The sequence below is a fragment of the Parus major genome, chromosome 1A, assembly GCF_001522545.3.
Source record: "Parus major isolate Abel chromosome 1A, Parus_major1.1, whole genome shotgun sequence".
Taxonomy (NCBI): Eukaryota; Metazoa; Chordata; class Aves; order Passeriformes; family Paridae; genus Parus; species Parus major.
In genome coordinates, this window is record NC_031773.1 from 38068538 (window position 1) to 38085474 (window position 16937).

At 35.7% G+C, this 16937-nt stretch overlaps 1 protein-coding gene across 13 annotated transcripts in view; it reads right to left on the minus strand.

Annotated features, from left to right (window-relative positions):
* The window catches only part of PPFIA2 (PTPRF interacting protein alpha 2), a 283735-nt gene that overhangs the window by 108767 nt on the left and 158031 nt on the right, over positions 1–16937 (minus strand). For all 13 annotated transcript variants that reach the window (XM_015628393.3, XM_015628390.3, XM_015628392.3 and 10 more), the window contains one exon: positions 4236–4337. In XM_015628393.3, the coding sequence (XP_015483879.1) occupies positions 4236–4337 (102 nt within the window). The remainder of the gene's footprint in view (positions 1–4235; positions 4338–16937) is intronic.

Below are 16937 nucleotides of genomic sequence, written 5' to 3' on the forward strand. Positions count from 1 at the left end.
TGTTGTTACATTACTTTCTGACAGAAGTTCTTTTTTTTGAAAGAAGAGAACACGTGAATCTACAAGATAGTTAATAATATTGAGGCAATGATATATACTGTTAGTTATATTATTGAATTAATGTTTTGCAATTTGCAGAACTCTAGAAGACAGATATACTTATTTTCCTGTGTACAGTTTTTAGACTGTAAGAACTCCTCATGTTTAAAAAAGAAATACAATACCTGATTAATATTCAGCACCTATGAAATAGATTTAATTAAAAAGACCTATGAAAAAATGAGCTAAAATAGGTAAAACCATAATTTGAAATATATTCATAGAGCTTCCCAACACAGTAGAAGGGAATTTGAATCATAAAACACAGGGTTAAGTTCTGATCTATAGGTATGATGGGACTGCAGTGCATAATTGAAGATGTTTCATAAGCCATTCAATAAGGAATGGAGACAATAAAATATGAATAAAATTAGATATAACTCAGCCTTGTCCACTTTAATAAGAGCTTCATCTCCTAAGGCATTAAGTAAAAGAGAATTAATGACACTGTCCTCGTTATTGCTGTTTCATTTATGAACACAGGCACAATTTTTTTGTTTCTAAACTGTTAGAACTAAAATGGTTCAGACCAATTTGAGTAAGAAATTTATACTTTATTCAAAAAGCACATGTATGTGTCTGGTCCTTTTTTGTTGTAGGGGAAAATCCACAATCAGATTAATCCATACAAGTACTGTAACATATTTTTTTCAGCTACCAAACCAATCCCCAAATTTCCTCATAATAATATTCTAATCTAATAAGTTAATCATAGGTATTCTTTTAAATAATACAGACTGAGAAAAAAAAATTGTTTTCATTTTAACAACCAAAGTAGTGTTATTTTATAATTTCCATTAAATAACCTGCTAGATCACACTGACTTATATTCCAGCTTCAGAAAAGATGCTATCTTTCTACATGCTACAGGTGATCCTTCTATCTAAAGAATATCCAGAGAAGTAACTGTAAGAGTTTCTATTAAGATATTTTTGTATCTGTTTTCAAAGTCCCATACAATGGTCTTCCAGAGAGAACTTGTCTTCCTGTCAGTAATGCCAAACAATCAGCACTCCCACATTTTCTATTTTGCCTTGTGTGTTGATAGATTAAGTTGCCAGCTACGTTCTTAAAATGACAATATTTCTGCTAATATGTTAGAAAAAGTTTATCATAGGCAGGAAAAATACACATTCAATAGCAAATGCCTAAGAATGCTTATAGAAGGATTGAGTAGAAAAATGATTAAATATTGGGGTAAGGTTTAATTTCTTATTTTGGCTGAGATCTGAAGTGTATGTGTCCCAAAAAATGTAATTCCATCATGATGTCTCTCTCTAGTATATGTTACTATCAAGGTCTACTACTACAGCTTGGCAAAGGAAGGGAAATCAGGATGTGAAACCAGTTTTGTGTTTATGTGATGAGGAAAAACTGTGAGGCTGTTGCCAGAAAAGAAAGATGGACATAGGTGTTGGTCTAGAGTAAATAAAATACTGCCAGTCAGGCCAACAAAGTGTAAAAGGGACCAGGAAGGCTGGTGCGTACTCAGGACCTGACAGAATTGCCCTTTTCATTCCTTCCTGCTGATATTCAGTAGCAGGACAAATCAAACAATATCTTTTTTGCTGTTACCCTAAGGAGATAAAAGGTTGGATTAAAAAATTCAGGAGCTGCAATTCGGAGCTGAGTATCTTCATTTAAAATCAGCAGGGAGTGCTACTTGGGACAAAGTGGTTGTCATGAGTAGTTCCACTATGTGTGTTTATGCATGGGTGTTTCCTGGGGGGTCAGGTGAACTAAGCTAGGGCTGGCTTAAGTGTAAACATTAGAGGGAAGACACTAGATAGACTATATATATGAAAAAATACATTTAATTTTCTCACTGTGAAAGTGTATCAGTGGCCCTCCAACTATTATTATTTTATTAGAATCCTTGCTAAATTAACAGAAAAAAATTGGAGCAAATGTTTTTTCTTACAAAATATTAATGTTGTTTTGAATTAATAACACCATAAATCTCAGTTTGCAGAAGTGCCACTTTATAGGTAATGCCTTCCCAATGAACACTGCTGGAAATCACATCATTGAGACTGTGTGTAGAAAACAACAACTTTGCATATAAAATGCTCATCTTTCCCTATCTGTCACCCCAGAAAACAGCATGACTATTACAGACAACTCTGGAATATATTGTAGTAATATGGCAGCTTAAAGCCATGAAAGAATACAAATGTGACATGGATGGGTAATAACTTATTAATGAAAACCTAGAGGTCAGGGTAAGGCATGTCTCTGAGTTTTTTCCTCTCTCTTTCTCCATTAATATTTGGACTCTGTCTTTCCCTTGCTTGCTGTAATATCTCCTGCTTTCCTTATATTTTTTCATAGCCTAAACATTTTGATCTCTAGCTTCATCCTCATTTTGAAAATACACTGTCAGCATTTACTACTTTTAACTGCAAGGACTTGCAAGGATTATAACACTGTAACTCTTATTTGTTGATACTAGTTCTCCTGGAAAACCTCTTACTGATTTTTCTTTTATGCAGCACAAGAAACACAAGAATGGATGATCTTTAAGCTTCTTGCTCTGCAGAGAAATTGTCTATGACAGAGATCAGTCTGACTTAGGAGATGACTTGCAGTTGAGTCATCTGCCTTTTCTCTCATGGTTCCTTGGCAAGTGACTATCTTTGGCTACTAGGCTGTCTTGGAATTTTTGCTAGTCTGCACTGCTTATATCAGACCCACATTAGATATTGGTGCACTGCAGCTTTAACACACTAAAGCTGGTGTTCAGTGGACTTTGGAGTGAAATGGATAAAGCATTTTTTTATTAAATACTAAAATAATACACATGTAGGAGTTACTGATAATTTAAGCAGCTACAGAAAGTCTTAAGACTTTTCTTCAGCTGACATGTTTTGCTAAACCTGGAAAATGCAGTGCAATTCCTACATGTTTCTCAAAATCAATTAATTAATTAATTCATGGGAGAAAAAGTAGGTCTCACCTATACCTCCCATGAGATTTTCCAAACCCATCAGCTCTAAGAACTTTGTGCTAAATGTGATCATATCCTGAACATCCAGGAAAGTATAAAGGTACACGGGTCAACTTTGCCTCTTTGTAGGCATCTGTTTCATCTGTCCTCCCTTGAATTTCTGAACTCTATGGCACTCAGTGGTGCTATAGATGGGAAGAAGAAAGCAGGGAGAAAGGCCCTCTCTCAGGTCTTCTGGCATATATATTGTCAGATTGGCTTAAAAATGCAAATTAGCTGACAAAGAGATGTTAGCTGAGTATCCAAACTGCTATTAATTTATTAAGAATAGGATAATGGGAAAAGTTACACAGATCACAGAGAATGTAATATGGATATGAGAAATCATCCTTGGTGTTCAGCCTCTGAGATCTCTTTTGTATGTTCACTACCAGCCTGACTCCCACCTGACTTGAGACTACTCTAGCTCTTTCCTCACACCTTTCCACAAACACCATAAAGTCTCCTCTGCTACTCTCTTGTGTTTCTAGATCAACTCTGTCTTTTCCCAGACACTTTTACATGCAAATTATTCTGAAAACAATTCTGTCCATTATTTGAGACTCTTCAGAAGGTGCTGTACATATATTCTTGTTCCCAGAGAAAACAGTACCTTCTGATTGAAGCACAACAGGACACATTTCAGGATTTAATCTTGTCCCTACTCAGGAGTATGGCAAATGACATTCACTTCAAGGGTCACAAGGCTGCATGTAGGCTAAACAACAGACTGCGTGTGGTATGTGCAGCAGCCTTCATCTCATCCTTATTCAGATCAAATCCAAGGCACGAGGCAAAACTGGTTATCTGATGTAACCCTGCCTTTTGCCTTGGTAAGAGATGAAGATATGTTCAGGCTATTCGGGCTTGGAAGGCTGCATGAGACCCTAGCTTTAAAAGACATTTAAACTGAATGACCTTACCATGTTACAAACTACATCTCCTGTGATTGTAATTGTTCATAATACAACTGGCTAACACACTCATTTCCTTCAGGACTGTAGCACGGTAGATATGTCCTGCTACTTACAATCTCCTTTACTCGTGAAAATGCTGGAATTTTGTCCTCTGATTCACACAAATGAAGATCTAGATTTATATGTAAGTTTACACACACATGATATCCAGAAAAGGTCTGCTGTATACTTACTCTTGTGTTGTTTCTTTCAGCTTTTAGTTCTGAAATCTCTTCCTCTTTTTCAAGCAGCTGTTCCCTGCATGCATTTAATTCTTTTGTCAGTGCAGCAAATTCCTGTAGAATAAAATTATATATGAAGTTATTCAAGATGTAAGCACTAGGATAATCAAATCCATGTGCCTTCTTGAGGAATTTAATAATATCTAGAAATCATCAACACAAACTAAAATAGCATATGTAAGCTTCAGCATCTACCGAAATCATTTCAAGTCTAGACACAACTAATAAAAGGTAACTACTGATTTAAGTTTAGAAACAAAAGAAGATTTGAAATGATGGCAACATCCCCCATAAATAAGCTATCAGAACCACACCAGAAGAAGAACAGACTGGCCAATTTCATAGCAACAGAGACACCACATTTCACACCTAAGGAGGTTCAACTCAACGTACCCACTTAGGAGCATTCTTGCCACTCCATAAGGCAGCGTTTGCAATATGGCATTTGAGAAAAATGTTAAGGTATTCACTAATCAAAATCTACCTAATATCAAATTAACCTAAGTAATATATGAGTTGTGAAAAAAATACTCTACTTGATATTGAAGTTAGCCATTAAAATGTGTTCAGCCATTATAGTGAAATAGTCATCTGTGATGACTCAAAACAAGATTTTTTAGCTGTAATGAATTTCCTATGAATTAACAACATAAAATGAAAGTGAATTTTAAGCTGCTCCTGACATTAAGTTTTATGCACGTGTATTAGTTAAGAGGTGTTCTGAAAAACTTTTAGTTTTCAAAACTTCTATTAAAATGTTTTGAATTTACCACTGCTCTTCAACAATACACATAAATTTTTGTCTATACAAAGGGCTGTTGTAGAGTTGTTATTAACTTCAATAAGGAAAAAGTTTCACTCCATATGTGTTTATTTTGACAGACATAAGATATACTAAGCTGTAGTGGTTAATTTTATCCTTTATAGTAAAAAAGATGCTATGTATCTCACAAACACAGTAAGGTAGATGAAAAGCCTTTAAGATTTTTGATCACGTTTTGAGAAAAAAACTGTCTTGAACGGCTGTTTAACAAAAATATATATACATATTTTTAAATACTGGGTTAATTTTAATTTGACCGGAACAGTCGTAAGAGCCCACCAGCTCACAAGCAAGAAGTTAAGCTGCACTCCAAGAGAAAGCAGATCAAGAAAAAAACATGTCCAGGTGGTTTATCTTCTCAACCAGTAGGATGAAGCTGAGACTCAATCTCCTTATTTAAGTCAAAAGCTGTGATGATCTCAAAAGGGCTTGGTTTGCTGCTTCTCCTCAAGCTGTGGAAAGCAGCTTTTAGCTGAACTAAATAGGTGTTCAACAGAATAGTTCCATTCTATTTTAGTCAAGTTTTTAAATTGTTAACAGTATATGGTATTATATATTAGAAATTATTCAAATAAATTTCAAGGGATATTCTGGAAACATATAGCTAAGGGTGCTTTATTTTTCATTTTTCAGCAGCTGGAACTGGAAGTGCAGCAGAGCTTCATGCAAATTGCATGGTAAGAAAGAGGGTGTTGTTCTGATACCCTCAGTGGATTTTGTTTTAGACACTGGCTATTGATCACATGAACCATATATTGATGTTTTGTGTCCTACCTTCTAATCAGTATTTGCTTTTTACATCCTAGTGGTCAGGTACATATAAGGCTACACAGTATGTTAGCCTTAGCCTAGGTTTGAAAATGAAATTTTTACTGTAATATTCTTCCCTTGCTTTTCAAAAGTTTCATTAACACTTCTGCCTGTAGGTCTTAAACTAGGATTCAGAAACTACTAGTCCAGCAGTGTTATTCTGTTCAGATTTTAAAAAAAAAAGCAACTCCTGTCCTTTTGGTTCTATGTTACATACTGAACAAAAAATCAGACTAAACAGAAAGCTAGTGATCTCAACTCACACTGAATCAGAATTTTGAAGCACAAAACCACACATAAACACAGTTTTACACATTTTTGTCTACAGCCCTACAGGGTGGAGCCCTTGTTACATACACATGGATTAGCGTCTATAATACTTCTAGAGTCTCACAGAATAAACTTTCAGTGTAATCTATGGAGCATGTTGTTGCTGTTTATGTTTTCTCATTTCTTGGTATTGTTTCAGCTGGAATTAAAATAGACATTTTGGCATATGCTTGGGCATCCGTATGGGTGACAGGTGGTGGAAAGGATAACAAATGTCATCTGGTGCCTTACAGTTTCAGTTCTGAACTACAGTAAGGCAAATCAGTCTGGTAACCTGCATTTACTGCTTTCCTTGCAAATAAAAAAAAATGAATGTTTATCAAATTGCACATCTTTGCTGTGCCAAGGCAAGCCTGCAGCCAGTACAATCCCTACTGCTTTAGTCAATGCTCCTACTAGTTTGCTAAGCAGCATGGAGTTTATTCTTAGGGTAACTTCTGGTCATCAGAGCAAGTTTTCCCTTGCTTTTAAGCAAATAATTTCTCAGAATTCTGCTCCCAGTGAGTCCTATACCTAATGTAATGTTGTTTCAGCCTCCCAATATCTTCAGTTTATACTCAAAACATCTATTAGCATCTACCTTAGCTGGGCCACCTGTGTCCAGTGTTTTAGTCTTTGTTATTTGAATAGCCAACATTATCCTTTGAAGCCTATTAATTATTTATTCAGTTGCTGCTGCTGCTCTCTGAGATTTCTCTGTGCTTTTGACATACCTGCACACACTTACAACAAGCAGTCACCTCTTCATATGTCTAGAGCTCAAGTGGCCAGCTTCACCTGAAGTACTAGAGACTGCTCTTTCATCAAGAGCTTGGAGTTCTCCGAGTTGAAAGATGACAGAAAGAGGGCATTATTCCTTGTGTTTACATCATAAGCCTTTTACAGGGAAAGTCTCAAAGTAAATGGAGTTTTCCTCAGAGCTTTACAATTATTTCTGTCACATCTGTTTTCATAAATTAATAACTAGGGTAACACCTCACAACTTCCAAATAATACTTCCAAAACTATATGTAAAAGTTATTTTAAAACTAAACTTTTTATCCAAGATATCCCTGAGATCAATGCTCCAGGAAACAATTTTTTTCCCAAAGGTTCTATGCTAAGAACCTTTGTTCTATGTTATGTTTTAACATAACACTCAGTTATGTAATAAATGACATGTGATGATAATGACCTCTGCTCATGCAATTCCCTCATATATATATACAGGGATCAAGGGAATACTGTCATCTGGAATTACTGTTTGCAGCAGAAATCTTGCATGGTCAGTGACCACGACAGTCAGTCATACTTTGGGAGCCCTGAAGGTAATATCTGTTGCATAACTAACAGGAGCTGACAGGCACAACTGCACTCTTAAAGCTCATATAGAAGTTGCATGGCTGTAAAGCTAATTAAGAAATTAAGTGAATTAAAACTCTATGAAAATTATTCAGTTGATTGCACTGGTTTTATACTATACCATGACATCAAGATGTTGCAATTTTTTCCAAGATAAATAATCTGAGAAAGAGCATTGTTTTCCCCATCTGAATAAACATAATCTCAGAGCCTGTCTTAACTACTGCTTATCTTTTCCTCTTAACACTTGGCATATGAAATCAAGCCTTGAAAACCAGTTCAACAGAAATTTGTAGCTACTAAAGGGACCACTAGAAGTTACCAATAAACAAAATTCAAGGAATCCTCTGGTGAAGCAACTGAAATACAGTTGGAACAGAGGCTGGAGGGTGCCTGAGAGAGGGGGATGCCATTGGGACAGGAAGGCTGGAAGCACTGCCAGATGTGCTGGCAGCAGGACTGGGCAGGGGACATTCACATCTACTACAGCTCTCTTACCATTAAATTTCTGCTTCTGGGGGCTGGCTCAAGAAATCCTTCTTTCATTGTATGTTGTTTCCAGGAAAGGCCTGCAAGATTTATTTTTTATGACCAAATGTGCATAAAACATACATAACTGGTCTCCAAATTGAGGGTATGCCACTGAGATTATAGCATCTCATATCTCTGATCTCAACTGCTCAGAATATGATCTAATCCAAACTGAGCTGAAATAAAAACACAGCCTCTCATCATCCCCACAAAAATACTGAAATAAAGTAGAATTTTTGTGACAGTAATAACAAAAAACTAAATTAAAAACACATAAATAATTTTTGTTCTCCAACAGTTTTGGAGACACTAAGATTCAGCTTTAAAATCTCCTCCTCTGGATTTTCCATCATTGAACCACAGCTCATTTCAGGAATGAGTGAGTGAACTAATCTCTGCATGGAAAAAGAATGGTAGGGGTTTATAATTTCTATTTTACATTCAACACAAGCTATGTCAACCTGAGAGTTCCATTAATTGCCAAAGGAAGATGAAGATTTGCACCAGGGGAGGTATAGACTGGATGTTAAGAAACATGCTAAGCTTCCACTTGGTGGAAGCAACATTGCTGGAAGCATTCAAAAAACATGTGAATGTGGCACTTGATTTAGTAGTGGACCTGGAGGTGTTGGGTTAACAATGGGACTCAATGACTTTAGAGTCTTTTCCAACCAATATTTGATTATTCTAAGATGACAACAAGATTTCTGTTATGTAAGAGAGAGAACTGAGTGCCCTGGTTTCAGCTAGGGTAGAGTTAATTTCTTCCCAGGAACTGTCACAGTGCTGTGTTTGGGATTTGGAATGAGAATGCTGTTGGTAACACATTGATGTTTTCATTTTTGGCTAAGTTGTGTTAATCCTAAATGAAGGACCCATTTTTTTTCCTTTTCTCATGCTCTGCCAGTGAGAAAGTATACCAAAGAAACCGGGGAGGAGCACAGCTGGGACAGGTGACCTGAAGTGACCAAAGGGACACCCCAAAATGTCATGCCCAGTATGTAAATTGGGGGGAGTTGCTGAAAGGGTGGCTGATCTCGGTTCAGGAAGGGGAGTCTGGCATTGGTCAGTGTGTGCTGAGTACCTGCATTGTGCATCACTTGTTTGGTTTTTTTTCCAATTCTTATTCACCATTATTATTGTATTTTACTTTATTTTCACTTATTACACTGTTAAGAACTGTTCTGTTTTTATTAAACTAAACTTGTTCAACAAACAAATTTTACTTCATTCTCCTCTCCATACCAGCAGGGTGGGGGGATGACAGAGGGGAGGTTGAGTGAGTGGCTCTATGGTGTTTCATCTCCCACTGGGCTGAAAACCATGACATTCAGTAACACAGTGGACTTAAGACCCTATTTTTTTCTTCTTTTTCAGAAATGTGGGCAGTGACTAAAGTTTTGAAATGTGTAGCCATTTACCCACATAGAAACACACAGTCAATGCTCTTGGAAGAAAGAAAAAACATCTCAGAGGCTCAGAGCCCATGTAAACATCTATAAGAATCAATAATTCCAATACATTCACTGAACACAAAATCTGACAAATGCAGAATTGTTACAAAGCTTCCCATTAAGAAGAATTCCTTCCTTAAATAGTTAGTTGAATCTACATCAGATTTTGAACTAAGTTTTGCAAATATTTACTTATTCAGCCATCCCCTTCTGGGTAGAAGAAATCATCCCAAGCATGGCCTGCTACTGTGAATAAGTAAATTACTATGATGACTGTGTTCCCAGATTAAGAGCTTTTTTGAGTAAACAGAAAAATACTCAAATACCCTTTCAGTGCCTGAAAGGAAAAAGGAAATGCCTAAAAACTTGCTTCTAGAAAAGAACCCAAAATAATAAAAGAGAACTGAGGATTATGCTAGATAAAATTTATGTATCTGATTAAGATAATTCAAACTTATTGAATGGATATGGATATAAATATTTTGGTGTAGCTTTGTAACCTAAATAACCTGAATTTTATAGAAAAGTCATCTAAATTCACCAGCTGTATCAGGTTACTTTCATGATTTTCTAGAACAAGAGTACCACAGTATTCAAAATTGTATTTCAAAATTCAGTCAGAAAGAAACTTGAAATGCATCTGTTTACATGTTAGTTGATGTGACAGCCATTCTAGATAATGGGATATTCAAAGATAATGGGAAGAACAAACCACTGTCAGGATTTATGATGTAATCTGTCTAGTTTTGCTAGTTCACACTTGCCATACAAAGATTAATTCCACCAGATTTTTGAAGTCAAAGAGAATCTCCACATGAGTATTACGGCAATGGATCAGTTTCTGGCAGTGATTTTCCCACACAGGATTACTTCAGGAAGAAATCTAACACTACACAGAAGATATGGGCACAAATATGCCATAGTAGTTTTCACTTGGATCTAAGGCAATAATAATATGAATACAATTCATATGGTTTTAATGTAACCACAAAGAGTGATCCAAGTATAACACTCTAATCAGTACCACATAGCCAAACACAAATGTCTTTTCCATCATTTCCCAAATTAGCTTGAAAAATTGTCATGTAAAAGTGTAAATTTTACATGACACCAGCTAAAAAGTGCCCAGTTGGCATTCCTGGCTTCTTCACAGTTAAATTTTTTTTTAATGGAAAACTGCTAAATAAAGTATGCAATCTGTTGGCTTATTCATATTTGCCCACTTCCTCTACTTAAATAATTTAGATTTGGTGCTCTGTATTATCTATTGTGGACTGATCTCTAAAATTTATACTTTCTGAAGAACAATGTCCACCCAGCAGATATTGGTCTGTTAACACATTTACAGTAACAATAAAACAGAAGAAAAAGGGGGAGAAAAGGCATAATAGAATTAACAACAGATTTTTCTTCCTTTTTAATCTAGAATCTCCTGCGTTCTGTGAGACTCTTCAGATTATGATAAGAGATGTGAGTTGACAAAAGCTTAAAAAACTGTCTCAAGCACAAGATAGTAGATGACAAAAATTCAATGTTATTTACTTGCAATCCTTAGTATCAGGCTATAAAGCTTGAGGCTTCAAAGGCCTTGACAGCCTCCACCCCTTAAAAAAACCAGATATTTTAATAATTATAAAAATATAGTTTTTAAATATTTTAAAATATTTTTCTTACAATGTAGCAAATTCAGTTATACAAAATGAGTAATTTTTCCATATTTATGAACAACAATGAACTTAAAGCCTTTTTTCTTCCCCCATAAAAAAGGCAGATTGAAAATTTAAAGGTCTCTTGTCTTGCAGATCATGTAAACTAGATTATTTGGGTTTGGAACAGATATCACAGTGAATGACAGTAACACACCCTGTTACTTTGAAATAACACTAATTGTGTCTTTAGTGCCTTGTTCCTGACTGATGGGAACACTGAGGAACAGAGGGTCTATAAGAAAATAAAACATCTGCCAGACTAGTACTGAAAAGGGATGGGATAAAACATCACTCATATAAACATCTGTAAACGTAATAAAGCTGAATTTGTAATTCAGGTATGTGACTTAAAAAGCTCATAATCTTATATACATTAGGATGAAACTGCAGACTGGCTTACAATGTGTATTCAGGATGTTTTACTATACACACTGTTTTTTGTAGAGTATTACTCATGTGCAACATTATGGCAGCACGCTTTCCAGAACTGGGATGAAAGTGTCGTTAGTTGAGACTGTAGGGATTTTTTTCCTTAAATCACACTACTGTAGGATGGAAGTGAGTCAGCTATATAATAAAGGGAATTATACCATCAACTTTTTTCCATTTAATAATGAATGCTTTTGTTTTATAGATATTCATATGCACTTTTTCTAAAAGTACATAAATAATTTGCAGATATAGCTACGTTGCAGACTACAGCATATCATCACTTTCAAGTGATGTCTTTTAGCATCAAAGATATTTATACCAATATGCCTTGATAGATTAAATATTGCCCTGCATAAAAAATAATGACAATTTACACCTCCACTGCTGAAAAAATTTTTCATGTATCAAAAAATGAAAAGAGCAAAATATGGTCTAAAATGACAGACTATGACTAATTTAAAAAAATCATTTTATGGAAAATGGGATTGATTTTATTCTGATTAATCAGTTATATATTTTTACAGATGTTTGATTATTAAAGATGCGAAATGGTCACAGAGCAGTAGCACAAGCACAAAAAATTGCTGCATTGAAATACAAGAGTACAACCTCCCACTGCCAGCACAGAGTCCGATTTTATGCTTGCCATCCTACTTCTTGTTTTTTTTTTTTCCCTCACAAATTTAAAATAAACACAAAGTTATAAAAAGAACAAGCCTGGACAATATGCAAATTATTGAAGTGCTTTACAGACTGTACAATGGCTTCAGCACATCAATGCACACATACAACCCTCATTGTAAGGCAGATTGAGGTCAGTACATGGCCCTAAGAAATAACCTAAAATAACTCCTGACAGAGAGGATATATGAAGGGTGACTATAAGAAGTAACACATACTTACCAGTAAACAGAATAGGTCTTCTATTAAAAGACCTGGGTAAAATTCCTGGGTAAGGAATGTGCAGTTTTTTTTGGTGCCAATTCCAGATTCCTAGTCTACTTGTTTTTTAGCATCCCTGACTCACTTTCCAAACTCTTTATTTTCCTGGCTTCAATTTGCTTCTCCCCAGAGCAACTTGTTGTTTTCTTCCAGGCAAACTTGACAAAATACAGCATGACCTTTTCTTCTCTCTCATTTTGTGTAACTGTCCTGACACTTGTCTCCTTCTCAGCTTTCTCAGCATTGTCTCTGGGTAAATTTTATCCATGATCACACATTTGGTTATTATTAATAGGTCAACAAGTCCCCTGTTCTGATTCAGAACCCAACCTTCCTTCCACAGTAAAATCATACTTTTTACTCTTTCAAAATTTATACCAAATAATTAACATAAAATAATTCAACACTTTAAATTTATTTAATTTTTTTCCAGAATTTTTCTGTTTTCCAGTTTCCATTTTTTTCATGAATTTGCCCAGTGTAAAACCACAGAAAAACATGAGGCTAAAGAAAGAGAAATCATGCTTAATTCTATTATTTTGAAAAACTTCCAACCTCCAGAATATTAATCATACTAGATCCTAACAAAAAAAAAATAGCAACAATCTTTCATTTTGTTTATAATATTGCAATAAAATTTTAAAACTTCAGTGGTGAAAACAAGATAATTAGTCACAGATGTTCCTCATCAGGAAATATGATGAAATGGTAATTACTGACATAGACTTTGTCCTGAGGAAAAATATACAACATAGTTACAGATGCCAAGAAAACCAAATTAAGGAATAGTGTCTTCTGTACTAGAAACTGCATAGGCTACAAAGATATTATTAACCTCTATGTCTTTATTGGAAATAAAGCAATAATAAAACATCTTAAAATTATGTTAACATTCAGACTGGCATCTATTTTTTTTAAGACTACAGGGTAGTTGATATAAAACACTTTGAGGTTTTTCAATTCTTTCTCTCTTGGCTCTCCCCTTCTCCCCCTCCTATTTCTATCTCTCTCACTCACATTTATTGTTTAATAAAATCTGAATCATTGACTTTGGCACATGATCTTGTTTGCACTTTAATTTGAGCATAGGTATCTCTTAATAACCAGATCATAACAAAGCAGTAGCTCAACACATAAGAAAAAATACTGCTAATCAAGAGCTCTGCAGGACTCCGTGATAATGTTCAATAAATATGACATTTACATCAAAATACAACCTCGTTAGCAATACATTATTTAGCTGCCCACTGGACAGGCAGGTGGTCCAGAGGCAGATTCTATTCAGAGCCCAGGCAATCAATGCACCTTTGTCCATGTTTTGTTATTTAGTCCTTCAGGCATCGACAGTTCTGTGCAATGCAGGAGAATAGCATGACTTCCAGAAAAGCAGTATCCCAGATTTGGGATGTAGTCCCTGACTTCTAAGCAGTGGTGAGTTATCTGTTCTGATGACAAATGCATGCACACCCATGAGTTTTGTTGCATGATTTGCCAGACGACCCATGTAGGTGTATGATCACCTCACATAAACATTACAAAATGTATGAACTACAAGTAAGTTTTGTTGATTTTTCATATAATTTACATGACTCCACCTAACTCTATCCATGTTTCTCCATAAAAAGGAAAAATTAGAAATTGACAAACACAGAGATTTATTTCTTTTTTAAAGTTCTATTTAAAATATTTACTACAAGACTGTGTCAGAGGATGGTTTTCTACCTAATCTTCACACACCTACTTCAGAAACAGTTGGGCTTGTTTGAAGTGTGACCGTCACTTTGAAAACTAAATCATATTTGCTGATCCAGGTCTAGTGCTCTAAACAAAAGTTATGCTTCAAACAACTCCAGTTGCCTTTGAGGTGCTGCAGAGCTCCTGTTTCTGTTTGAAGTTCACTATCCTACCGCATTACTACCAATTCAATGTTACATCTGCCCCCTTTTACTACATTGTGTCTACTAATAGCTAAATAAACACACTGATAACTAAATAAACACACCTGATAATGTTCATGACAGAGTATTTGTGACAACTTTGAGCTCTTAGGAAAGCTCTGTTGAGGATTACAGCTACAACCACAAGATATGATGGAGTCATATGAAGAGTACAGAAAATAAAAATTGTCATTCTAAGGTAGTATTTTAGTGAAATTCATACACAATCACAAATGCACATATACAGACTATTAAATATTCTCACCAATATATTTAAATCTCATAAAAAGCTAGATTTAGACAATAATAGTCACATAAATCCTGAAGAAAATGGTACCTCACTAGTTTTCCATTCTCTAGGGAATGGATGAACTTTTCTACTAGTGAAAAAAACACCAAACAGTTAGTTATACTTAGTTAAGTATAGTGAAGAAAACTACTAATTACAATAGCAATCGTGCCATACTTCACAAACTTTGATTTAGAGACATAATCTTCTCAGTCTGAAGCCCTAAAATCCATGTCATCACAAAAAGATAGTAGTCTAGAATGCATTTATACAGCCAAAATATGTGGGTTATATCTGTTAAAGGCAATCACCTAGCTTAATACTTGTAAATTTATATTATTTGACAAGGGCTGTGACAAGGAGAAAGAAAAGAATCCCAGGAATAAGAAACAAAGTGGTCTCTGGAGAAGGCTCCAGAGAGTCTTGTTACCACCTGACATCTACATCCTAGCTGCCCATAAAACTGTCTCAGTTGCAGCCATGCACCTACAACCCAGCCCAGCTTCAGCTGTCTCACACGAACCACAGCTATCTCACAGTTTGTCTGCAAACCATCTGTGGGTAATCTGGCAGGAAAAATCCCTCCCTGGGTGCTAAACCAGTTTGGAAAGGTAATGAATGCTTCAATAAACTTGGGCAGAGCACCCTGTAGTGTCTCGACCTGCTTGATGAACTGGAAATCTGACTTGGTGCGCCAAAAGGCTTGCTGCCTGCGCTAAACTTAGCATGTAACCATCATATTACAAAAAGTCCTGAAGATATTGATGTGGGTAGTCATCTATTTTAGCACTACTGGCATGCAAGAAAATCAGTTCACATTACAGAGCTGAAGATGACACCTTGCATCTCCTCATTTTGAATCAATTGGTTTTCAATTTTCTGTAAAGCTGTGTCTTGTCTAAAATTTCCACTTCCAGCCTTTATTATTTAAAATTTTACTAGCAATGTTATGAGAAAGTAATTTTGATTTAAAGTAATATATATATATATATATATATATATGTCTTATGCCCTAAGTAAGCAATGTATTCTATGTACTTACATTCTTTAATTTTTTTTATTTTTCAGCTGCATTCAGTGGCCAAAAAACAGGACTATAATAATTAAAATTCAGTGACAGCTTCACAGTGTTCATTATCCTCTTACCCCAACCCACTCCTCTCCCCAAACTCCAAACAAACCAAACCCCAAAGCATTGCAATGAAAACACTTTCTCAGCTCAAAAAACCCCACTTTCCCAGGCATGAGAACTGAGGAAATTTTGCAAAAACAGAGGGCATAAAAAAAGCTATTCATCTTTGCACTTTATATATACAGACAAGCAAGCCCAAAACTGTAGAAATAAAAATACTTGAAAACATCCTTGCCCTCCGATTATGTTGAGCTTTGCATAAAGTTTATTTTCTTTTTTGCCTCAGGGTGCTATTCAACTTGATTTTCATTTTTTCTACAAATTATGTGGAGATTTTAAAAAATTTGCCTGTTACTGCATAGCTTACGCAAAACTGTATGAACATATGTACATGCATTGTTCACTTCATCTTCAGATAACATTATGCCTAGGATCTTACATGTATCCGAATTTTTAAATAAAAATTAAAAGTTATTTAAATTTCTTTAAATTATTCTCTGAAGACCTCCTCTGTAATAAGTGAATAGTATTTCATGGATATCTTTTGTGAGGGATTGGCATTTAAGAAAAAAGTAGAAAACACCCATGGAAGTTAAGGCTGCTGGACGCTGATGGGAGTTTTTTTCTCCTGGCCAGCAGCTAGCCATTTCTGAGAATTGACAATAGTTTTGACCATTGAAAAATGAGATCAACCTGTGAACACCACCCTTTAACACCTAAACCCGTGAACTTCTGTTCTTTTTTCGTTTCTGGTTTTGAAAGGAAACAGAACTACAGCTGAACTCCGCTCCCCCTGCCCAGGCCCGTGAGACCTGGCAGGGGCTGGGCTGGGCCTGCCGGGGTTCCCGGGCAGGGGATGGAGCCTGAGGGGATTCCCCCAGCCCCAGGCCCGGGCAGGGCTCTGCTGCGGCCCCTCCTGGGAAA